The sequence below is a fragment of the Notothenia rossii genome (genome assembly GCF_949606895.1).
Source record: "Notothenia rossii genome assembly, chromosome: 9".
Taxonomy (NCBI): Eukaryota; Metazoa; Chordata; class Actinopteri; order Perciformes; family Nototheniidae; genus Notothenia; species Notothenia rossii.
This window is the reverse complement of record NC_136907.1, coordinates 37,544,359-37,570,548: the sequence shown is the minus strand read 5'-3', so window position 1 is coordinate 37,570,548 and position 26,190 is coordinate 37,544,359. Positions and strand designations below refer to the sequence as shown.

Sequence of the window (26,190 nt, the reverse complement as noted above, 5' to 3'; positions counted from 1 at the left end):
CTCCAGGTGACTTTCTGCCGCTTTCCTCTGTGGTGCAGTGCTGATCGTTTCACTAATTGCAGTACCCATAAGGAGCTGTACAAATGCCGCAGTTTTTGCGTAGCTGTGTATTTAGTTGAAAGCCCAGTGGCGATCTGCTCATCTCTCATCTAAATAATATAAAGGGGGGGACTGGCCATCTGTGTGTTGAACTTTCCTGTCGGCTCCCAGACCGTAGTCGAGGAGGGCAGAAGCAACAAGCTTCAGGTTCAATAACCCACTTTAGCTTAAATGACTGGAGAGAGGCGAGCTCTTCTTGGGAGGCCGTTGCATTTATTTAGCTGTTCTTCTGTTTCACAAAATACATCACAGATCTCTGTTTTTCTGCTGCCTCGTTTTACTTCCAGAAACATACACACGTTCCCTCACTGTTGCTCTACCATCCACAAAAACACATGCACAAGCCACACCTCTCTCTCTCTCTCTCTCTCTCTCTCTCTCTCTCTTAAAGGGACAGCGATCTCATCTCACTCTGCATGACCCTAATATCATAACGTGCTCTGGAGAATCACAGAACGGACGATCGTCCTTATTATTATGCCGTTCAAACCAATTATTTAAATGTGGTTGTTAAATTCGGCATCATGTAAATTGCGCTGACAGGTCCACACACTGCTTCCCCACAGCGAGGCTCCCCCGCCCTCCTGCTGATAGTTCACAAGCTTCAAGCTCCTCCACCCCCCCCCCCCTCGTTGATAATTCTCGATCGTTGGCCCGCTGATAACATTTTTTTTTAAAATGGCACTTCATATCAAAAAGGTTGCCGACCCCTGCTCTATGGGCTCTATGGCCGGTCCGCGCCCCCCACCTTTAAGCGGCGGGCTCCAGCAGGAAAAGCTGGAGGCCGGAAAAGAGTGAGACAGGTAGCGCGCAAAAGTAACAGTGGAACCGAGAGTGGTACGAGAGACAGAACGAGAGCAAGACAGACAGACATTACGAGAGCGAGACAGTTTGTCCCCGTACCACTGGTTGAAAACCGCTGCTGTAGATCACTGCCGGTACGTGAGCTGGGAGCGCACCGTTTAAGTTTGAAAGTTGAAAAGTGTGTGTGTCTGAAACGCTATGTGATACAGTACAGTTTACACAGTACATGTTCTGTAGCTACTATTGCACTAAATGCTAACACTTGAATACGTTATGCTAATATGCAACTTGTTTGTTGAAATGTTAATAAATGGGAGCTTCCTCAAACAGCCATCTCTTTCCCGACAATCCCCTCTGTGCACGAACCATTACATATGGTAATGAAACATTAAAACACCTGCGGCTTATAGTCCAGTGCGGCTTATATATGTACACATCATTCAATTTAGCTGCTGCGGCTTATATTCAGGTGCGCCTTATAGTCCGAAAATTACGGAGCACCTTACTGTTTAAAGTGTTTGCAAACCAACCATGTTTAATCGTTGCCCAACAATTGAACTGACACGCTGAATCCCGTGAGTAGAAAGACTGTATTTTTTCTGGGGGAAAAATGCTTTGTTTAGGATTTTCAAACAGAGAAATATACATCTACATCTATTTTTGGACTTTCTTTTAATATATGAACTGTCTTTTGCGTCCTTTTATATTAGGCCTGTACATACAGGATATCTAAATATACATATATATTTAATATATTTGTTAAATATACATATATAGTTATATATATATAACTAACTCTACTCTCTGTCCGTCCAGCTGAGGGGATTCCTCGCTCTTGTCATCAGGTGTACACCAGAGCCAGGAAGATGTTTGATGACCGGAACTACAATGGGAGGTTAGTGATATGAAACCAGAACACTGTCAGTTTTTGTGTTCACCTTGCAACAGTTTGACCTTTAGTTTTGATGTTTGATCCTTTTATTTAGGGGTGTCAGTCAGGTCTCTCTCCTGACATTTAAGATTTTTTTTTAATCACAATCAAAACTGCACAAAGGTGCATATTATTTACAGTACACCCCCCAACACTGACAGAACATATTTAGTATTTATATTTAAATCTCGCACCAAAAAAGCGAAACCCTCAAACCACAAATACAAAATAAATCAAAAAGTCCACTTTTGGTTTTCAAATGGTTCACAAAGGACAGTTCATTTATTAAAAGAAAGTCCAAAAATAACTCGGGTAGATGTATATTTCTTAGGGCTGTCAGTTGATTAAAATATGTAATCGCGATTAATCGCATGATGTCCATAGTTAATCGTAAATTAATCGCATATTTTGTATCTGTTCTAAATGTAACTTAGAGGAATATATTTCAAGTTTTTAATACTCTTATCAACATATGGGTGGAAAAATATGCTTCATGCAAATGTGTTTATCATTGGAACAATGACAAATATTCTCCTGAATATTTTCAATACAACAACCTGGAACCTCTCTCTCTCTCTTACACTCTCTCCCAACCCTGTGTACTTCTTTGCACTGAGCCAGTTGCTCAAACAAACAAGCCTGTTTACAGTTGTCGGTGAAATGCCGCTCCTCTGTCTTCATAACAGTCAAAGCATGAGACTGAAGTTCCCACTGTGGGTCAAAATAATGCGCTGTGATGTGCAGTCGACACGTTGGATGCGATCCGAATTATCTGTGGAGTCCCTCGTCCTCCACAATGTTAATTGTCCTGCAAGCTGTAGCCACCGCCACCAATTTAGCTATCGCTGTTGAAAGCTTGCTGCTCGTAGACGCCGTGTCCAGGCGTCTCCCCGGCAAACTTTCAAGCGTGGTCTGCCGCAAGCGAGCGGCAGGAGCGGGGCTGTCAGCATCAGCTGTGTGCTTGGCTTGCTGTTTAAAAAACATTTTCTTGTATCCATATCTCTCGCTAGAATCTCCCACCATTCAACTAACAACAACAACAACGTCAAGCCTTTGTGCTCTGAAACTACAGGGCGGGCCGAGGACAAATACACATGGGTTAATCGCACGTTAAAATAATTAGTGGCATTAAAAAATAATTGCGTTAACCTGTTATTAACGTCTGAACTTGACAGCCCTAATATTTCTCCATTGGAAAATCCTCAACAAAACCTTCTTCTTCCAGAAAAAATACACAGTCACTTCTACTCACGGGATTCAGTTAGTAATGGCGCATTTCCACTACACGGCCTCTGTATGGCTAGGCCTTGTTAGGACAGGCTCACTTTATGCTGCGTTTCCATTACAGTTTAGGAACTGGGGTAGTATCTAGTAACGCAGTGTAGGCGGAGCCGTGACGTCATCTACAATGAGAACCCCAGAAAAACAACACAGCCATTAGCTGTTAGCACTCAGAGCTCACAGCTCCTCATATCTGTTCAGAAACTAGACAAAACTTAAACAAGTACAAACCACAGACTGTCTGTGTCATGGTGAATACAGTCACTGGTTTATTTATGTCTGTATAGGCCGTTGTGAGTGTGGACGGTCGGAGCATACACTGCGTTAGCTTAGCCAATCTCCATTTAGAAAACACGCATTTTAGAAGGTTTTTCGCCTGCAGTCTGTCTGCAGTCTTGTCAAAGCATTAATTCATGGTTTTTACTAAAAGGTATCGGTATGTTGTTACTTCGGTATCATTTTGAAACGTGTATTACAATTAAATCACGGTCAAATATGTTCATCTTGTTGTAGTTGTAGCCCCCTTGCCAGCGATTCTCTCTCTAGTTTAGCATACTCAGCCCGACTCAGCCTGGTTGTTGGCCCGGAAAGAACCTCGATTTTATGGGACCAGAAAACTGTGAAATTGTACCCGCTAGCCGGTTCTACGCTAAGTGGAAACGCAACCAAAGACGGCCTCGGCACGCTTAAAGCGAGCCCCGCGCTGTAGTGGAAATGCGCCATTAGCGTGTCAGTGCAGTCAGTCTAGTAATCTAGTCCCGGTTTGCAAAATGATTGAGGAGATGACCCGCTTCCTTAGTTTTTAGTTCATTATTCTATTTACGTGTGTACATAAAATCCTGCCTTTTTCCACATTCTCTACATCATTTAGCTCATTGTATTTATTAATTTTTCTGACATGTATATAGTTAACTTTGTCTGCACAACTTGCGGACTGGTCTTGCAACATAACCTGCAGTATTTTATTCAAATCTATCCTACTCTTTTATTTTTGTATTTGTCTTATGCCCTATACCAGCGGTTAAAAATAACAAGAAATAATGAAATCCAACTTTATGCGAGCGGCAACATGGATCGATTTTTAGTGAAGTTACCTAAAGTGAGAGAGGAGACAGCGTCTGGCAGAAAACGGAGGAAGTATGACCACGATTATATGAAGCTAGGATTTTCATGGAACGGTCCTGGTCATCTGTGTGTTCTGGAGATTCACAGAACGGCCGGTCGTCAGCGGGCCGTTGACGGCCGGCTCGGATCGCTGACGGCCGCCACCGCTCTTTATTTTAATTAGTGCGAATGCTGTTTACAAAAAATGAAATGAATGACTATAACTTCACTTTTAAAAGGGGTAAATTAATAATCTTTTTTCTCAAAGCAATGATAAACCTGTGAGTTGGATGTAGATAAGTCAGAATCAATATAAATGTTTTTATTTTAAAGTAAATTATGATTGAACATAGTAAAAAAAATTAAGTTATAGTGTCTGTCAAAAAAAAACATTACTTATAGTGAAAACCAACCTTGAATGATGGGATAGTAGACTAAAAGCTTTAGGAATCCAAACTGTAACATATAATAAGTACCCTGTATCAAGATTGATGCAAAAAAAGAGAAATTTGACCTTTTTAGAGAGATTTAGAAAGAAAAAAACCCTCCTTTGGGGTCATTTGGGTGGATTTGCCATTTCTCTGGAACCATTGGTCGATTTTGGGGATTGACATCTCTTTTGAACCGTTAGAGCCAATAGAATCAAAGGGGAAGTTCCACATACACACACGTTACCATTGAGGAGTGAGAGTGACGCGCACGCAGTCAAAGCTATGTTACGCTCTGAAAACTGAAACCTAGGCTCAAACTAGGATTATCAGTAATCATTTCAAAGTGACACAGACACATTGGATTAACCATTGGATTAACCTTCAGTAGCGTTTTTATTGTTTTGATGCCATTGAACACAACTTTTGATCAGAAAGAGGTAAAAGGTAAGACAAATTGGCCGTGTTTGCTCCGTAAAGCTCTGTGTTGTGATGTCTGTGTTTGCTTCCCCTGTCGCGAGTTCTGATCGTTCAGTGATGATACTTTATATTTCTGGAATCTGTGGAATCTCAGTTTGCTAATCGATATCTTGTTTGTGCAGATCCGATATGTAATAAGGTTATTTATACCTAGAGTTCTGTGCTAAGTGCTCAGGGCTCATTTAGACGCTTCTTGTGAGACTTTTGTTTTGTTTCGGTAAAAATGGTTCGTATCGTCAGTTAGCTGAGTTTCTTCCCGTTAAGTGGGTATGACACATTAATAGGTTTTGAAATGTTAAGAAGCCCTGAGATACAGTTTAGTATGGCGGGGGCCTCCGGGTTGAACAGGTTAATTAGTGGGAATGCTGTTTACAGCATTCCACTATAGTTCTTCAAATCTTTATTCTTCAACTTATTATTTCAACCAATATTTTGCCGTCCGATAACTTCAGCATACTTTCAGCTACAGAAACCATTCAAATATCAAACATATTAAGCCTTTTCAAAACATGATGGGAAACTTTTTGAGATATTTAACTGAGTTTGGAGCTTGGTAAAGAGGCCTTCTTCAGATTTTAACATTAGGCAAGGCAAGTTTATTTATATAGCACATTTTAACACAAGGCAATTCAAAGTGCTCTACAAAAATTAAAGACATTAAGAGCGTTAAGAAACATATTATAAAATTGTAAGGGAAACTTCTGTGTAGCAATGCAGTGGGAGTCACCGACTCATGAAGGAGACACGGGAAGAGCTGGAGCTTTGATGTCAAACACTGATGGTTTATTACAAGGTTCGGCCGGAGAATTCACATCACAAGTCCAAGAGCCAGAGGTTCTGACTTCACGGTAGAGTTGCCACGTCAAATGTGAAGAACTCTACCCTAGACCCATGTATTTAGCTAGTTCAGAGAGAATAATCAACATGCTGCATAACAAGATAGAATCATAAGACCTATATCAGCTGACACCAACAGGCAGGAACAGGGAGACAAAACACTGAGAGCACAGCAGCCAAGGTTACAGGTGCCTGTGCTCAGTCAGGACAGTTTGAACTGATAAACTGGGTCAAAGTTATGGACCTTGGAAAATATTTCCCCAACAAAAATGATATCTAAAAACACTCATTTAAAAGCAATGATATAAAATGACATTTAAAAACACTAATTTAAAAGCAAAGACAAAAAGCAAAGATAATAAAAGTTACAGTGCAGTTTAAGATATGAATACATATATTAATATGAGCGGCAAAAAGAAAAGTCTTCAACCTGGATTTAAAAGTAGTAAGAGTTGCAGCGGACCTGCAGGTTTCTGGTAGTTTGTTCCAGATATTTGGAGCATAATAACTGAATGCTGCTTTACCATGTTTAGTTCTGACTCTGGGGACAGAAAGCTGACCAGTCCCTGAAGACTTGAGAGTTCTGGATGGTTCATAATTTAGCAGGAGGTCAGAAATGTATTTTGGGCCCAAACCATTCAGTGCTCTATAAACCAGCAACAATATTTTGAAATCAATTATTTGACACACAGGAAGCCAGTGTAAAAACTTCAGAACAGGAGTGACTTTGTTTAATTGGAGAAAGTTCTGACACATACAGTCATTGATTTGTTCAATGCACTTACTCAGTGTTTGAATTAGAGCATAGTCTCCTGGTGAAATTGTTACGTACATTTGTGTGTCATCCGCATAGCTATGGTAACTTATTTTGTTGTTCTTCATTATCTGAGTCAGTGGTAGCATGTAGATGTTAAAGAGAAGAGGCCCCAAGACGGAGCCTTGAGGTAGCCCACATGTCATATTTGTCAACTCAGATGTGTATTTACCTATAGAAACAAAGTTGTTTCTGTCCTTTAAGTAGGATTCAAACCAATGTAGAATTGTTGCCGAAAGTCCCACCCAGTTTTCAAGTCGGTCTAGTAATATGTTGTGGTCAACATTGTCAAATGCAGCACTGAGATCTAATAATACTAACACTGAAGTTCTGCCACTGTCTGTGTTTAAGGGGATGTCATTGAAGACCTTTACAAGAGCAGTCTTAGTGCTGTGGTTTGGACAAAAGCCTGACTGGAACACATCGAAACAGTTATTTAAATGCAAGAAATTACTCAACTGTTTAAAAACTACTTTTTCAATGATTTTACCTAGAAATGGGAGGTTTGTTATGGGCCTGTCATTGTTCATTACTGAAGCATCTAGATTATTATTTTTTAAGTGCAGTTTAATGACTGCAGTTTTCAGGGCCTGTGGAAAAACATCTGAGTGAGGAGATTTGTTTACTATATGAGGTAAATCTGAGGCCATTCAATGAAAAACATTTTTGAAAAACCCTGTTGGAATAATATCAAGGCAGCAGGAGGAGGATTTCAGAAGTTGAATAATGTCCTCTAGGTTTTTATCATTAATCTGATGGAATAGTTTCATGGTGTTTGAATAGATTTTAAGTGGACACAGACACAAAACATTTGCTGTACCTGATGCAGAGGCACTGACTGCTTGTCTGATTTTCTGGATTTTGTCAGTGAAGAAGGAGGAAAAATCATTGCATGGGCATGCAATGATTTTGGTGGATAGAAATTCAGAGGCTACTGACACTGGGGGGTTTGTTAGTCTGTAGGCGGTAGGTGTCATGTGCGTTGTTTTCGTTTTTGGCAATGATCTCAGAGAAAAAAGACTGTCGTGCAATTTTCAATTCCAAATTATAAAAGCCAAGTCTCTCTTTATAGATTTTAAAATGAACCTGGAGATTTGTTTTTTGCCATCTGTGTTCAGCTTTTCGACACTCTTTTTTCTGTTTTCACGGTCATGGCCTTTCTCCATGGAGATATTTTCTTGCCAGTAACTTCCTTTACCTTATTTGGAGCAATGGCATCTATAACATTTTAATTTTTTTTATTAAAATGATCTACTAGCTCATTTACTGAGATGTTAGCAGGGGCAAGTGTGGAAGAAAAATTCTGAGTAAACATTTCCCTAGTATTTTCAGATGAATACCGCTTTGTGGTTACCTCTTTTTGAACATTTTTGTGAACAGAAATAGAGCTCTAAAAGAAAACACATGAATGATCAGAGAGTGCAACATCAATCACCACTAGTGTTAATTTTGTTGACTAAAAGTATGACGAAATATGTTCGTCAACAACCTTTTTTTCCATGACGAAAACGAGACGATGATGAGACGGCACAGACGGCAGTAAACAATAACTGTAACGAAATCATCATGCAATATCATTGATGAAAAGTGACGAAACGAAAATGTAGTTTACTAAATAAAAACTATGCCAAAATCTCTCTTTACTTTTGTTGACGAAAAATGAGGAGACGAAATATTATCAAAGATAACGTTACATCTCTGATAGTCAGTTTTTCTCCCAGCAGTTCCATTTCCGGTGCTGCGTCTGAGCAGCAGCTGTGTGTCTGTGCTGCGCGCGGCGGTACATTTTAATTACACCGGGCAGCGGCAGAATATGAACTGTCAGGAAGACTCGGGTCTAATTCATGGTCTAACTAACCTTATTTAACAGAAAATAAAATGGCAACAACAGGGCTTGAGAGCAGTGGTCGCACTCGCGTTAACCGAATAACCCCCCGTCAGCGCGAGTTAGTGATAAATTGTGCACTCGACGGGTAATAATGGATTATGACGGAAGTGTTACGATCCTGTCCGTCAAAATGACTGACAACGAAAAAGTCTAAAGCCACCACTGCTTGGGAGAAAGAAAGAATGTGATATTTGAGCCCATTTTCACTACAATGAGGCGGAGAAAAAAAGTGAATGCATTGTTTTATCAGAAGGGAAGCAATGTGGCCATAACACAGCTGGTAAAAACACCACAAACCTGACCAGATACTCTCTGCAAAGCTGCATTCTTAATCATTCAACCTGTGTTTTTCATCAAATAAGGACAAGATAAAATCTTATTGTGAAATAAGTTTGACTAAAATGACAAATTATTGGTTTTGACTAGTTTGACTGAAATGTTCTATACAATCTGATGACTAAAAAAGACTCAACTTTTTTTGAGTAAAGTCATCAAAAAGCTTGCACAGTATTTGGGTGGTCTATAGATATTTAGGAACAGAGCTCGAGAGGAGCATTTCAGCTGAAGGGCCACATATTCAAAAGAAGCAAAGTTCCCATAAGATGTCTTCCTGCATTCCTTGAGGGCATGAAGTGACAAAAATGTTCAACATGTCTCCATTAAGGCCCATTGTAAATTCAGCCTAATCTGTCCTCAGAGCACCAGCTGCACACCTTTGTAAATCTGCCAAAAATGCCACATTATTGTCCCAAAAGTGCACAAAAAGCAGACTCCGATGCTCCTAACGGTCCTGACATGCTTCACGCGTTGACATTTTACCGAAAGCAGCTACGGTTTTTAAACTATGGTTAGAAATGTAAGAGGTTTATTTCTCATTCAGAACAATGGAAAGGCTCTCCTTTCACAGCACATCTCCATGTAAACCTTTGATCTCTGGGCTCATGTACACAGGTGTTTGATAACGTTGTCACCTCAAACACAAACACGATGGGTGTTTCTCAATCGCGAGTAAAGCTGCTCCAGAGAAACTATTTCAAGCATACTACGTCATCAGGTGCCGCCGAAGTACTGTTCCAATGTCCAGCATACTTGGAATTCTACCGAGCCCGTCGTAGTTCGTTTGGAGAAATGTCGAGGCTGCACATGTGTAGACTCTGCGGTCTTAAAATCCACGGACCAAGCTAGTGGATCGCCGGAGCTGTTAGATTAACATTAACATTGTTATTGTAGCTCTAAGTGCAATGCCTTGCGGCCTGTAGCACCATCCTTGGATGGAGCATATGTGTGGGCTGGACCTGTACCAGGAAAGGAGTGAGCGGAGGGTCGAGTTGTCGATTCTTGTTCTGTTTTCTGTGACTATCTTCCTCACCTTCTCAGACTTTCAGTGGCGCGCGCTACTAAAGAGACGCGCTACCATGAAAATCAAACAATAGTGTAGCTCTATTAAAGTCAGAGTGGAAACAGTCGTGAGTAAATCTGATTTTGTCAGAAATGCGGGAGGAATATGACCCCGGGAGGAAACCGGGAGAGGGCTATGAAATCGGGAGTCTCCTGCAAAAATCGGTAGGGTTGGCAAGTATGCTTCATACTGACTTCAACATGTTCCACATATTTTATACATTATTGGTGACGTATGGTTTTAGTTCAAACGTATGCAGTTAAATTATTCTGCTGCTTTTCACTTTCTTTTCTCATCTTAATACACATTCATTCACTACTACTTACATTTCATATCTAACTCCTTCAGCCTACTTACAGCCACAGAAACTATTCAACTATTAAATGATTCAGCTATTTCAGGACATTGAGGCTATTCATTTTATTGTTTATACCTTTTTTAAACCTTTTCTTTTAAATATTAAGCTTCTTCACTATTTGTCCTACTCTTCCACTTAAACATTTCACTGCAATGCTACTGAGACCATTCAACTAATAAAATATTCAGCTTTTTCTGCATTTTTCCTCTTTTCAACGTAAGAGAGGTTTTCCTACAATTCAAGCATAAAATGATGTCCAAGGAGTTTTCAAGCTCTGCTGCACTCTAGCTGTGACATTGCGCACTCTAGCCTTAACGAGCTGCGCAATACACACTAATGGTAATATCTGAAGAAGGCCTCTTTGCCAAGCTCCAAACTAAGTTAAATATCTCAAAAAGTGTAAAAGATATACAAAATCTGAATATGATTTTAATAGCTAAATGTCTTGGGATCATTTTAAAGTTGGAATGAAGTCTCTAGCTGAAAGTATGTGGAAGGAGTAGCATTTGGCGCACGATGTAGGTAAAAGAGGATTTGAAGGTTCCTCCCATTGAGTTCCATTTTAAAAAAGAGGTGTGTGTGTGTGTGTGTCCTCAGGTTCTCGAAGGAGGAGCTGCACTCTTTGATGAAGCTTCAGACTCTGCACGGGAACGACTGGTCAAAGATCGCCGAGAAGATGGACCGCAGCGCGTACTCGTTACAGAAACGCTTTGCTCACATCGGTCAGTCCTGACCCGGTTATGGAGTTTCTGTTGGAACACGCACACTGTTTACTAACTGTGTGTGTCTGTGTGTGTGTGGTGGTGTGTCCAGCTGCAGGACGGGGTGCGTGGAGCGTAGAGGAGGAGTTCAGGTTGAAGCGGGCACTAAAGACTCACCTGGAGGCTCTGGCTGGGGGTCCTGCTGGTTCTGAAGATTCTGCTGCTTCTGAAGGTCCTAGTCTAACCAGAGATCAGCTGTGTAACAACCTGCCCTGGAAGGAGACCAGCCAGCAGGTGGAGACCCGGTCCTGGACCCAGTGCCGCATAAAGTGGTGAGTGTCCCATCAGCCCTGATTAATAATGGAATTCCAATAATAATTAAAGCTGCAAGCAGTATTGAGCGGGTCTTCGACGCTCCACTGGCTGTTGTCCGCACGTCGACGTGTCACGCAGGTGTTTTCCGGACCCGTTGGTAAACGTGGAAAGTTTCAGGCCGATCGGACAACGTACATAGGAGTTACAGCAGTATCATACTGTAAACATTGTGTTTGATGGCGAGTGACCTGCCGCCATAGCAACGGCATTTGATGACACCCCATAAATACCTTATTTCATATTAAAAAAAGCTGTTTTAATCAATCTACTTTAGGGAAATATGCTCTATGAAGTGACTCCATTTAAGCCCGAGGGAGAAATGCTAACGCTACATTAGCACCGGTGATATGTTCTACTTCATGCTATCTGCACAAATGGTTGACATTAAACATAAACATACATAACATAAAAAGATCAGGCAGTTCAGAGAGAATCAAAGGAAGACAGGCAGGCAGGCAGCTTTGCATGACATTCTTCTGGACGTGTTTCATTGTTTTGAAAGTGAGGGTAGTTAATCACTTTTTTGACAAGACAGTAGTGACGGCCATCTTGGTGACGTGTGTTGTTGTGAGAGTCTGCGAGACCAGAGATGTAGTTCATTGAGCGTTTCCCACTAACAAATGTGTTACTTCACAGTTTTACGACACATTTTTATTTTTTTGACTTGCAAAATTATGTTTTAAATTGAGTGTAATTCGTGGCACAATTCAAACGGGATCGAAAGATAATCTTTCTCTCTGCATTGACTTCAATACCTAATTTTTCCGAAATAAGGTCCCATGGAGCTCCCCCGGAAGGGGAGGGACTTCGCCACTCTATAGAGTCATTATTCATTTGTTTTAAAGCTCAATAAATAACAAAGAAGACCTTTGACCGGCACTTTTCTAATTTTGTCCAGAAGATTTAAACTTTAACGGACATGTTGTCCGGCAAAAAAAAATCAAACTGAAACTCTGCTGCACGGTCCCCTCGTTCCTTGGAAGAGGCAGAGAAGTGGGTGTTTGTCATCCGCTGGTGGACTACCGGAGAGAATTACAGTGCTTGCCTCGACGGGGAGGGATTGCATTGAATTACAGCAGCGAGAGCAAACGCTTGCCTCGGGGAGGGAGAAAAAGAGCCACAGCGGAGAATAAACAGAAGGGCAACCATGTCAACCATGCGCAGGAAGTCTTCTTCGCTGCTTTTGTGGCAGACTACTGCGCCACTTACAGGCCTAGCATATGTACTACAGCGTACTAATGGTACGCAAGTACCATTGTCTTGAAGTGGATTCTAGCAGTTACTGAAAGCCAGTGAAGTGAGCGAAGGAGCGGCGTGGTGTGGGAACATTTTGGCAGGTTGATGACCAGACGAGCCGCTGCATTCTGGATGAGCTGCAGAGGTCGGATGGCACATGCAGGTAGACCAGCCAGGAGGGAGTTGTAGAAGTCTAGGCGCGAGATGACGAGAGCCTGGACCAGAAGTTGTGTCGCTTTCTGGGTAAGGAGGGGACGTATCCTCCTGATGTTGTAAAGCGTGTTTCTGCAGCAGCGGGTTGTAACAGCGATGTTTGCAGTGAATGACAGGTTGTTATCTAGGGTCACACCCAGATTCCTTGCAGTCTGAGTCAGGGAAACAACAGAGGGGCCGATGTTGATTGTTATGTCAAGAGTGGGACAATCTTTTCCCAGAAGGAAAAGCAGTTCAGTCTTGTCAAGGTTGAGCTTAGGTGATGAGCAGTCATCCACTGAGAGATGTCTGCTAGACCAGGGGTTCCCAAAGTGGAGGTCGCGAGATGATTACAAAATAAAAATGCAAAAAAAACAAAAACATTATCAATTTTTTTTTAAAATTATTATTAATAATAACGTTTGCATAGAATTTTTTCAGGGGTTTCCCCGCAACGAGGCTCCCCCTTTGACAATCCACTAGGGCAGTGTTTCTCAAACATTTTCATACCTGGGACCACTTAACCAATAAAAAACACTCACGGATCACCTTACTCCACAAATATCCCAAAACAATAGGCCTGCTTACCCATTCCAACAGTATATAACAAATTACAGCCTAATAATGACAGCTTAACCTTCTCTATATTGCCTCGTTTACACATTAAATCAATAATACAAATACAACTACAGATTGTATAAGCATTTAGTTTAAAAGCGATTTAAAATCCTCTCAGGTTTTACACCTCTTATTATGAAATGTAGATTTATTACGAGTTTATGTCCGAGCCAACAGACTCACAGATGGTTGGCTACTGAGAGATATGCAAAATGCACCGCATGTAGTATGACCATAGACTGTATATATAAAGAGTACGACAGAAACCTCCGCTGTGGACTTTCAAAACAAAATACAGTAAAACTATGGTCGCAGGCCCAAGTTTAACTCTCCGAGGCCTGCATGGTCTGCCTACAAAACAAAAATAAAAAAACGTTTATGCAGCCCTAACAACAGCCTCTGATCATCAACAGACTTCATGCAATGCTTCATCAGATGCATATATTAGATAATAATCTCTATCTCACTCCTAACACATCTAAATCTACTTTCAGCATGGATAAATGTTCATAAAATACATCCATTGTTTGTTCTATATGCTTCTTGAAATCCTAAAAAAACACTTTGTTTTTCTAGAACAAATTACAAATCTCCTGAAAATGGTACAAACAAGTGGCAACATGTTTGACGAAGGTGTTGCGCTGGGCTATGTCATGCAATCGAAAGAGAAACTTAAGCTCAATCCATTGCGGAGATAGTCCCGCGAGAGTGCGGAAAACTTAAATTAATTCACTAGCCCCCTCTGATGGAGATAACAGGAGAGTTGTTTAAAGACAGCGCGTTCAAGTGTTTTAGACAGGAACGGGAGGAGAGAGACAGGCCTGTAGTTTATAACATGCCTCCTTGAGACTGTTTGGAAAGTGACCAGAAGTTAGAGAAGTGTTGATGAAATGGGTGAGCGATAGTCTGAAGGAGGTTTGAGGGGATAGGGTCCAGAGGACAAGTGGTAGGACGGGCAGAGGTAATGAGGGCAAGAACCTCACTTGGAGAGAGGGGGAAATGAGGTTAGTGTGTGGTTGAGCGGTGAGTAATGGTGAGTCAGAAAAAGAAGAACGAATTTCATCAACCTTTTTTCCAAAGTAGTTAACAAAGTCGCTTGACAGAAAGGAGGAGGGGGAAGGGGCTTTGGGGGGGTCCAAGAGGGAGGAAAAGATGGAAAATAGTTTTTTGGGATTGGAATAGGAAGATTGGATTTTATCTTGAAAGAAATTGCTTTTTGCCTGAGAGATCGAAGCAGAGAAAGAGGAGAGGAGAGCCTGATAGGTTAGGAGGTCGTCATGGTGTTTGGATTTCCACCGTTTCCGCTCTGCTGCCCGAAGGATGGTTCTATTAGCACGCAGTGCGTCATTTAGCCAGGGAGCAGGAGGGGACTGACGAGCCTGCCGAGATGTGAGAGGACAGAGAGAGTCCAGAGAGGATGAGAGAGTAGAGAGGAGAGTTTCTGCAGCAGAGTTTGGAGGCAGGAGTTGGAACGAGTCAGAGGAAGGGAGGGCTGAGAGCATCGATGAGGCAAGGGTAGAGAGGGAGAGGGAACGAAGGTTACGGCGGACAGATGCAGAATTAGAAGAGATTAGTTTGTTATGTTTGGAAAGGAGTAGAGCGAATGAAATGTTGATCGGATGTGTGAAGTGGGTTTACACTAGGTTAGAAGTAGTGCAGTTCCTTGTATGAGATCAAGGACATTGCCAGCTTTATGAGTTGGTGGGTGTAACGGAGGTGATCTCTGGGCTCATAGATCTCGGCCTCCGTTACGGATTGTATAGCTTCATTGTTGGTGATTGTGTTCACCTGGTGCCTGTGTTGTCTCCTCCCCCCTCACCTGTGTCTTGTTGTTTTAAATAGTCTGTGTGTATTTAGGCTCTGTTTTGCCTGTTAGTGGTGGTGTGAGATCCTTGTTGCTGGTGACGGTGTTTACGTGGGCAGTAATATTGAGGCTGTGTCACAATGCCCACACCGGGTTGTATTTGGGACGTTCTGCCTCTGCCTCCTTGCTTTGGTCGGGCCACTCAACGGTCAGTTTGACAGTGGGGATGGAGACAGTGAGAAAGCAAAGGTGGTTAAAAGAGATGTTAGTTAAGATATCTTCCCTGTCTGGAGATTGAAGTCTCCGAGAAGTACAGTGGAAGGGCCAGTTTCAGGGATGTGTGAGAGGAGATTATCTAATTCCTCCAAGAAGTCCCCCAAGGCGCCTGGTGGACGGTAGAGAACAACAAGGGTTAATTTGTATAGGATGGGTTACTGTAACAGCATGGAATTCAAAGGTGGAAGGAGTGAAGTTAGGTAGCTTGAAGAGGGAAAAGCTCCATTTGGGAGAGAGCAGGAGACCAGTGCCACCTCCTCTTCCAGTGGGTCTGGGTTACAACTCTACAACTCTATATCTATCCAACACCCCTCCTCCCCCCACCCCCACAATGCATATCGACCAATCACGTTCTTGCTTGATTTGCGGGACCAGTGTTGCAGTCGGGAAGAAAAGCCATATGGAGCGGCAGCTCACCGCTTCATAAGGAGTGTGACCGTGATTTTCCTTCTGGCAGAATCTAAACAACACATCAGCCCCATTGAACAGCCTAGTCGTGCCAGCCTATACAACACATGAGGGTCAGAGTTTTACTCTGTGTGTGTTGCAACTTGCATATATATTTATTACACTTGACGCACACACACGCACAGAGATGCACTTCCTCCTGAAGTGTGAAACATTCAACGAAGTAAGGAGCATTTACTGGAACAAGTTGAACTCTGTAATCCCGGGTTTCAAGGAGGTTAATGACCTCTCAAGACTGAGAATACTCCTCGGAGAAGGAGACAAGGCACATCTTGCTGCCCAATATGTATACACATGCCACAACCTGAGGGACAGTGAATGAGACACACGCACGCACGCACGCACGCACGCACGCACGCACGCACGCACGCACGCACGCACGCACGCACGCACGCACGCACGCACACACACACACCTTGCTGTTTGAAGGCTTTGAAGCGGTGCAGGTCGTATCTCAGCAGTGATCTGATCACATCGTCACATTTCCCACCATCCTGTCATATTAAAAATAAGGTAAAAATATTTCCACTGAACCCCAGAAGACAATTTCCAATTCAAAAGAAAAATGTCAATTTCAGAACATACATAATATAATAAATCTAAAATATGTGACATTTCATAGGCTTATGGGGCCGGGACCAAATTGTGGTATATTGGGCCAACTGGGTTTATGAGGTCTGTTTACATACATCACACAAACCTAGCCACTTGATTTTTTTATGGGGTCAGTTGTATTTATGAGGTCTGTTTACACACAACACACAAACCTAGCCAGTTACTGGTCTATGGGGTCAGTTGTATTTATGAGGTCTGAACACACAACACACACACTTAGCCACTTACTGGTCTATGGGGTCAGTTGTATTTATGAGGTCTGTTTACACACAACACCAAACCTAGCCACTTACTGGTCTATGGGGTCAGTTGTATTTATGAGGTCTGTTTACTCATAACACACACACTTAGCCACATACTGGGGGGTATACTACGATGCAGGCTAGATCTCCATGGTAACTTATGCTGTGCGGCTAACCTGGTCGGGACCAGGATAGGTTGCAGGCTAAGAGATCAACTGCCTGCTGACCAATTAGAGCTCAGTGTGCGGAGTTTAAAGCGATCAAGTCATATTACAGGAGAAAGGAAATACAGAAAAACTGCCGTTGCAGGAAAGACGGCCGGCAAAAATCAACTGACTGTGTGAACGTGAACATTAATAGAATATCACCTCCCATCTTCAGAGCAATCTGACTATTATAACATTAGCATTAAGAAAGCTTACTTAAATATCTGACACAACATAAGTAACCGGATCAGAGTAACATTAAGTACAGTCCGCGGCATATCACATCATAATGTATCATATATCTCCTTATCTGAGTCAGCTGAGCCGTATCTGGCCGTGCAACACTCACAGTGTCACACACTGTATGCAGAAGTATTATTTTAAGCAAAAAAATTAAGTTGACGAAACACCCGAGTCAAATGTAATTAAAGTCAGATCGTGTCTTAGACGGGGCAGTGATATCATAAACCTGTTAATGTACGCATTCAAACACTTTTTCTTTTACCAGATATTCACCTTGCAGGTGCAGCTCTGTGGCTTTGATCCTGGATAAAGTGTTTAAGTCATGGATGTTTAAAGTTTAAGTTCTTCACATTTGACTAATATTAAAGTTAACTTTTCATTCAGGAAGTATGACGCTGCACTGTCAGTACGCTTCTCCATGTTTGTGATTGGTCGAATGCTCCAAATACCACCCCTTTCATGTGAACATGCACCGAGTTAGATAGGACACGGCTGGCTTGAGCGATCCACTTGATAACCAGCATCTTAGGACCGCTTAGTGAGAGCGCGTATGTTTTAGATCAGGCCAACCGGCTAACTCAAACATATCCAGGTTAGGTTGAACCAGCTTCGTAGTACAGGCCTCTGGTCTATGGGGACAATTTTATTCATGCGAACTCACAAACATAAGTCAGACCACACATACAAATTTGTTTAAAAACTTCTTAGGTCACAGACGTCATTTTGATTGATTTGAATTGGTTGGCTGGAAAAATCACTATTGTTGCCATGCAGATGGAAACAACGCTGTACCTGCTTTGGCAGAGCAGGTTAAAAACAGTAGGCTCGCAATGGATGGCTTTGAGAAGCGACTGGCAGATCAGGCGAGAAAAGATCCTCAGCTGTATGAACAATCACGAAGGAATTTTACACCAAAGAAACAATTTGATGATTTAAGTGGATTAATCATTGTTGGATGTCTTTCACTAAATAGAAGAGCTCAAGTAAAATGCATTGTTGATGGAGTAACCAATATTGACAATGCAAGTATACAAATCAGCATTGTAGACAGGTAGGACATTCGGGATGAATACAAAGAAAGGTCTGCAACGAGATCTTATGTTGCCATTTTAATCAATAATCCATCTGAAAAAGTATTCTTGGATCATATTAGTCACTCACTAAGAGCTTTTGTTCCCAAGTCCATTCAGTGCACTCTTTGTCGGAAATTTGGACACAGTTCTATGTCGTATATGGCTTCGCCCTCTAAGGCTATCGCTATTGGATAATCCCCTGCGCACCCGCGCAGCACTGAAACACTTGTAGTCCACGCCCACCCGCAAGGTGGGCCCCACCCTCGGGCTCCCATCCGGTATAAATAGGAAGGAGGCCCGACAATCTGCTCCCTCTTTTCTTCAGCACCCGTTACTGAAGCACAAGAGACATTTCAATTGCAAAGTAAACATGAGTAACAATTGTGTGAGAGATTGTCCCTCATGTGGCTCTGGGTTCAGAATGACTTTTCGCGGGTGCAGACGGTGAGGAGTGACCCGATCTGGCCACTTTTCCCAGCCATCAGGAGGTTCCAGGAGGGGGCGGCGGCGAACCCGAGGACCCTGAAGGCTCCGGTGGCCACATTTGTTCCCCTCACCAAGGTGGAGGGGTTCACAGATGCTGGTTTTCCAGCTGCCCCTTCTCTGAAACCGAGCCTGACGGTATTTTTGGGGTAAGACAGGCCAACATAATCACCGGACGGCGCCCTACGTTGAGCGCCCCCAGAGACCAGTATCCCCCGCCCGCCAGGCACCAGTGTGCCTTTCAAGTCGCCAGCATGTCAGCTGGCTCCAGCCTGCTGAGTGCCCACAGCGGCACCAACGCCCGCAGCAGCCGCGGCGTCCACACGAGCCACAGCGGCAGCAGAGGCCGCAAGCGGAGAGACGCCCACAGCAACCGCCGCGGCGTCAGGCTCGCCCTTCGGCGGCTGCAGGGGCTCCCTCCCACGTCTCCGCTCCCCCGCCACCCCAGAGACAGCGTCTCCCGGCGGCGAGTCAAAGGGAAGTGAGGCTCCCCCCCTCCTGGTCTGCTCCACGAGAGGCTCCGTGGAAGCAGAGCCGGTTCTGACGTTCTGGGGGTTGTGAGTAAAATAAAGTGTGTTCATTTTCCAACTTTTTGTACTGAGTCATCAGTAACAAGTGTTTCTCAAATATCCCCCCTGTGTAAGCCAGCTGCCTATAATCGGTTACTAGCCAGCAGAGCTTGTTGCAAAAGCTTGCAGGTTTTAACCTCGGTTAATAACCTGCAGAGCTCGCGGCATTCCTCTGTCCCAGATATGCCTCCTACACACGGTCATAATAAATCCACGAGCACCGTTATAACGCCTCGTGTGGACAGCACTGCACACACCACTACTCATCCCCTGGGCGTGTACGCGCCTCATGATGAGAGCCAGAGTGAAATGCAGCGTGTGGAGATTCCCTCGCAGCCCTTTCGCCTCAAGAAGCGCGAGCAGCAAGGCCGATGGCGTGGCTCGTCACCTTGACGACCATTACAGCATATCACAGCGAAGCCTCTCCCCCCCGAAGTTCCGGGATAAAAGAAACACTCCTGTCATCCCAGGAATAGTGTCTTGCGCTCCATTCAGCGCTGTAGGAACTCCTGTTGAAAAAGGCATTTTTTTCAAAAGGGAGGAAAATCAGGGGTTTTTACTCCCGTTTTTTTCTAAATCCCGGGAAGAAAACGGGGGAGTGAGACCCATCCTTGATCTGTCAGTGTTCCACATGCTGACGATCAAACATATGCTGGAATGTGTTCACCAGGACGACTGGTTCACTTTCATAGACCTGAAGCACGCACATACTTCCATGTAGCCTACCCATCATCCCGAAACTCAGGAAATATCAGACCAGACAATCGTTTGCCGTTCGGATATTTCCTGGCCCCTCGCATTTTTTCAAAGTTTGTATAAGGCTGGAGCCACTACACAGAGGAGGGATGAGGATGTGGTTTTATCTGGACGACCTGCTATTGCTGGCTCGCTCCAGGGAGGAAGTCGCTTTACAGACGTTACATCTCGTATCGCATCTGTCAAAGCCTGGGTTTTCGTAATGAATTTGAAGAAGAGCTGTCCTCTTCCCTCTCAGATATCCATTTATCTGGGAGTGGAATTAAACTCACCCAGCAGAGAGCGGCTCTCGCGGCAGCGAGTGGAGAAATTGACAGCTCCCTCTCCGGCGTGTCACATCCTGCAGGCCCTCTCCGTGATACAGCTGCTCAGCATGACGTCAGCTGGTCACGTGGGGATCCCCCTGGGACTCCCCCACAGGAGGAGTCTCCAGAGGTGGTTCATTCGCACGCGCATCGACCCCGTGCGTCAGAGGTAAATGTGCTGGAGCTGTTCTCCGGTTTGGGAAGTATTCCAGCACTGCACCCTGTTGCTGTACTATCAGATATGTGTTGATTCACACAGACAACAGGCCACGGCAGCCCACCTCAATCGCCAGGGAGGAGTACGATCTGCGCAGCTTCTGAACGCAGGCGGCTGCTGTTCTGGGCGCGCACACACGTTGCTCTCCAACAGAGTAATGTATATTCCCCACGAATTGAACAGAGGGGTTCGCAGAGCGCAGCAGCCGTTTTATGCGAGGAGTACGGAGACTCAGACCTGTGTCACGCGCACTGGCAGGTTACGTGCACTGGCGCCTCAGTGGGATTTGGCTTTGGTGTTACGCGCACTAAAGCAAAGCCCCATTTGGACCTTTGGATCAGGTTCCCCTTAAACTGTTGTCAGCCAAAGTAGTACTACTTTTGGCTCTATCAGCGAAAAGGGTGAGTGATTTGTCTGCTCTCTCTGTGGCTCCGTCATGCCTCCGAATCCAAGGAGATGGCAGTTCAGCTGCTTTACGCCCTAACCCGGCTTCATGCCTAAGGTCATCACAAACTCTTTTAGGTCAAGAGTAATCACCTTGGATGGCTTCTTTCCCCCTCCTCACAGGTCTGAGGAAGAAGCCACGTCTCCTCTCCTCTGTCCTGTGCGCGCGCTGTCCTGCTATGTGGCGCGCACGGCTGCCTTGCGCCATTCTCAGCGCCTGTTTGTGCATTATAGAGAGCGCTCGATCGGGCAGCCTATCTGCACAACGGCTGTCACACTGGCTGTGTGAAGCTGTGTCACAGGCTTATGTCTCCTCTGGGGTGGATCTCCCGGAGAACATCAGTGCGCACTCCACCAGAGGAATTTCCTCCTCCACGGCTTTGCACGGAGGAATGTCAGTGGAAGACATTTGCACGGCTGCATCTTGGTCTTCCCCCTGTTCATTTATTCATTTGTATTTCAGGGATGTCTCTCATTCCTCTCTGACACACCCTGTACTGAGTGTCCTGTCGGAGTGAGTGACGTCAGGGATCCACCTGTGCGCCTCTCTCCTGCCTCTCGGCACGTGGAGAGCGGCCCTTTTAACCTCTTATGAGAGGGATGTTTCCTTTTTTCCTCAAACATTTTGTACTGAGTGTCTTGTCAGAGTGAGTGACGTCAGGGATCCAGCTGTGCGCTCTCCTGCCTGTCTACACGCAGAGAGCTGCTGTTCCCCCTCTTTTTGTCACTGGGCAAAGTGTGACCTTCCTCTCTACTTTCTCACAGCGGCAGGTATGTATTGTTCCCAGCCTTCGTCCCCTCATGTGGAATATTCATGTTATGCTATATTCCAGGGACGGTGATGTACCATTCGCATGGCGCAATAGGCATGGGTTGTTATTGAGCGGGTGTGTCTGTGCTTCTAGTACCGGGCGGACCCAGTGGGGCGCAGACTACATCATGCTTCGCCCTTAACCCAATAGCGATAGGCTTAGAAGGCGAAGCCATATACGAATTAGAACTGAAGTTATCTACTGTAACTCCAGCTTCTATGAGTAATGGCGAAGCCCTCTAAGTTCTGGGCCCCACGAATAGCTGAATAAAATATGTTTTGTGTGGGAGCAGATTGTCAGGCCTCCTTCCTATTTATACCGGAAGGGAGCCCGAGGGTGGGGCCCACCTTGCGGGTGGGCGTGGACTACAAGTGTTTCAGTGCTGCGCGGGTGTGCAGGGGATTACCCTATAGCGATAGCCTTAGAGGGCTACGCCAATTAGGGGTGGGCGATACCACAAAATCTGGATTCGATCCGATACCAAGTATTTCAGGGCCAGTATCGCCGATACCGATATCGATACCGATACTTTTTTAAATGAAAAGCGTCTTATGTACTTTCTTATAGGGGGGAGCTGCATAACATGGTTTTTGAGCTGAAATCATCATAAATAGACTAAATCTGAATTCATTTTCATGAATAAAGACAGGACAGTTTTTATCGACAAATAAACGTTTTACTTTTGCAAATTTAAAGTGCAAACATGAAAAATAACAATACAAAGTGGCCAGAGTAGCGAACTGTGTTCTTGCACACATCACAGTTCGCTAAGTTTTAATTGCCAGTTGTGAAATTGCTCCACACAACGCTGCTCTTTCTCTCAGCCATCATGCGCGTGTGTGTGTTGCACTCGCGAGTCGCTGGCTGCTGCTGTCAGTCAGCTTGATAATCGGCGTTCAGGCAGGGAGCGCGCTGCGCGAGCCTCGAGGGGAGGAGGACAGCATGGAGAGAGAAGAAAAGAGCATATACTTGTGTTCGTTTGCACATAGTTTTTTGAAGAAATTGACGAGTAGAAGAGACGGGAAAAAAAGTATAAAAGTATCGATCCTATTGGCTCTAGTATCAATATTTTGAAACGTAACGTAATATCGGAAGTATCAATATTTTGGGATCGATCCGCCCACCCCTAACGCCAATACTCATAGATTCTGGAGTTACAGTAGGTAACTTCAGCTCTTCAGCGTGGTGACATGATTTTGGGATAGGCTATATGTCAGGGGTATTCAACTAAATTCAACGAGGTCCAGTTAGAGAAAATCTCCCCTTGCAAAGGTCCGGAACATCAAAACGTCTAACTTGCTTTATGAATTAGTGTTATATATATTGATGTAGCCTGTAGCTGTATCAACGTCTGCATGTAATCTACAACTGACTGTCAAATGAAGAAAGTACAATTCAAAAAGAACAATATTTATTGTCAATGAACTGTACAAAAACTGAGAGGAAGCTATTAAACCCCAACATTTCCTGAAAGTAGTTCAGGCAGTAAAAGTGACTGCTGGATTTGACAAGGAGCAAAATTGTTACAAAATTCCAAGCCTTGCATTAAAATCAGACACTCCCTGTTAAAAGTGAGTGACATTAGCCATTGCCATGCTCTCATGGCTGGAGACGAGGACCTCATCAAATCATCAGAAGCATTCAAGAAGCTGTATCGGGAGGCGTGTGGCGCAGTGGATAGAGCCTTGGTGTTTGGCTCAAGGGAGCACAGGTTCAAACCCCACTGCAGTCAGCATGTCGTTGTGTCCCTGAGACACTTCACCCCAAATTGCTCCTGTGGGGATTGCCCACAGTATTGAGTATGTTAGTCGCATTGGATACAAGCGACGAGTAACATGTCATGTAATGTGTCACCAATGGTATCCAAGTTAATGAGGTCGACCATCAGTGATCTTCAGCAACCAGGGATTTGGAGTTTGCCAAGCAGTTTGTTGGTTCCTCACGTGCAGTATCAGTTTCTGAAACCGGAACATACTCTGGATCCCGTTTATCATCGGATTCTTCCTCTTCACTGCTTTCACATTCGTTCTGATTACAACAAATTTCAAGTTTCAATCGAACGTCAAACTTTCTCACAAAATCCTGTCTGGAGCTAAGAATCTGACACCGTTATGGTGAGGGAGGGGAAGAAAACTTGTGTGGAACCCGCTTGCAAAATGTGGGGCCCCTGTGACCTTCAACAAGGTCAAAACTGAGGTCAGAGGTCACGTTTTCATGGCGTACAGTACACTAGACGGCACAAAGGAAGGTCCGACCGCTTTGAACTTGGTGTCGTTGGAACCGGCTCGCAGAGTACATGAAGATTCAACCCTCTGCTACTCATAATGTGTAATGTTACGGCTTTAAACGGAACAAAGCCTTCCGTTAAGCTGTTTTCACTCTCACTCTTATGGTGATAGGACACACCAATTTCCCCGCAGGCTCGGCATTCAAGAGTATTCTAATTAGATTCGGCTTGATGTGGAGATGTGATTTGATGTGTGATTTGTCCCCAAACTCCTCTCCAAAGTTGAGATATTTAATAAAAAATACTCAGGGGAGTTTCCTGAATTTTCATGCCCAATGCCAAGCACTAGGCCCTGGGTAAATTAAGAGGCTGATCTCGGGCACTTTTGTCCACTTTCCCTGCTGCTAGAAACTCAAGTCAGGCATCCCTGGAATCGTCTCAGAGATGCAGATTAATCCCTCTGGTGCCGCCAAATGTCAAAGGTTATGGCTTAAAATGTAACAAAACCTTCCATGAATTAGACAAGTCTGCAGACAGACGGCAGGCGAAAAACCTTTTAAAATGCGTGTTTTCTGAATGGAGAATGGAGATCAGCTAAGCCAACGTTATATATGCTCCGACCGTCCACACTCACGACGGCCTATACAGACATAAATAAACCAGCGACTGTACTCTCCATGACACAGACATTCTGTGGTTTGTACTTGTTTAACTTTTGTCTAGTTTCTGAACAGATATGAGGAGCTGTGAGCTCTGAGGGCTAACGGCTGATGTTGGTTTTTGTTTCGCATTGAAGATGATGTCACGGCTCCGCCTACACTGTGTTACTATAGTTACTGACCCAGCTACTAAACTGTAATGGAAACGCAGCATAAAGTGAGCCTGGCCTACCAAGGCCTAACTATACCGTACTAAGCCGTGCTAGGCCCTGCATTGTAAATGCGCCATAATAGGTACCCAACTGCGAACGGGCTCCGAGCCAACCAAGCACCAGCACGGACCTAGAACCGAACTGTTTTTTGGTGTGAAAGGGGCATATGTTCCTCTGAGACTTTTCTTATTTTGGATTTATCCATGGTTAACACACTGAGAATAGGATTATCTATCTTCAGGGATATGCACAGAGCCGTAGACCGATGTGATGCATAATAATAGAGGCCTAATGATAAAACCATTTTTGATTCACTATCACCTCAAACTCACGCAGGAAAATGTTAACTGTGCTAAACATATATTTTTAAATATCCGGATTTCCATGATATTTATTGTCAAAGCTACAGGGAACTCCTGCAGAAAGGCAGAAGCAGGAAGCTCTAGGAATAGCATCACATTGCAATGGGTTTTCATTTTGATATATTTAATATTAATATTATATAATTCATATTTAAAAAGGAAAAGTAGAATCAAATAGTTGTTTTCTTCTACTTTATCAGTTATATGGGTGTACAGTTACATTGTTCAAATATATATATACAGGACTGTCTCAGAAAATTAGAATATTGTGATAAAGTTCTTTATTTTCTGTAATGCAATTAAAAAAACAAAAATGTCATACATTCTGGATTCATTACAAATCAACTGAAATATTGCAAGCCTTTTATTATTTTAATATTGCTGATTATGGCATACAGCTTAAGAAAACTCAAATATCCTATCTCTAAATATTAGAATATCATGAAAAAGTATACTAGTAGGGTGTTCAACGAATCACTTGAATCGTCTAATTAACTCGAAACACCTGCAAGGGTTTCCTGAGCCTTGAAAAACACTCAGCTTGGTTCAGTAAACTAAATCACAAGTATGGGGAAGACTGCTGATCTGACTGCTGTCCAGAGGACCGTCATTGACACCCTCCATCAGGAGGGTAAGACACAAAAAGAAATTTCTCAAAGAGCAAGCTGTTCA

General features: G+C 43.7%; 1 protein-coding gene across 2 annotated transcripts in view; it reads left to right on the top strand.

Moving 5' to 3' along the window:
- Window positions 1–26,190, top strand: part of LOC307020800 (transcription termination factor 1-like) — a 98,975-nt gene that overhangs the window by 22,425 nt on the left and 50,360 nt on the right. For both annotated transcript variants that reach the window (XM_079652375.1, XM_079652381.1), the window contains exons 6-8: window positions 1,720–1,798; window positions 11,021–11,145; window positions 11,237–11,456. In XM_079652375.1, coding sequence (XP_079508501.1) covers window positions 1,720–1,798; window positions 11,021–11,145; window positions 11,237–11,456 — 424 coding nt within the window. The remainder of the gene's footprint in view (window positions 1–1,719; window positions 1,799–11,020; window positions 11,146–11,236; window positions 11,457–26,190) is intronic.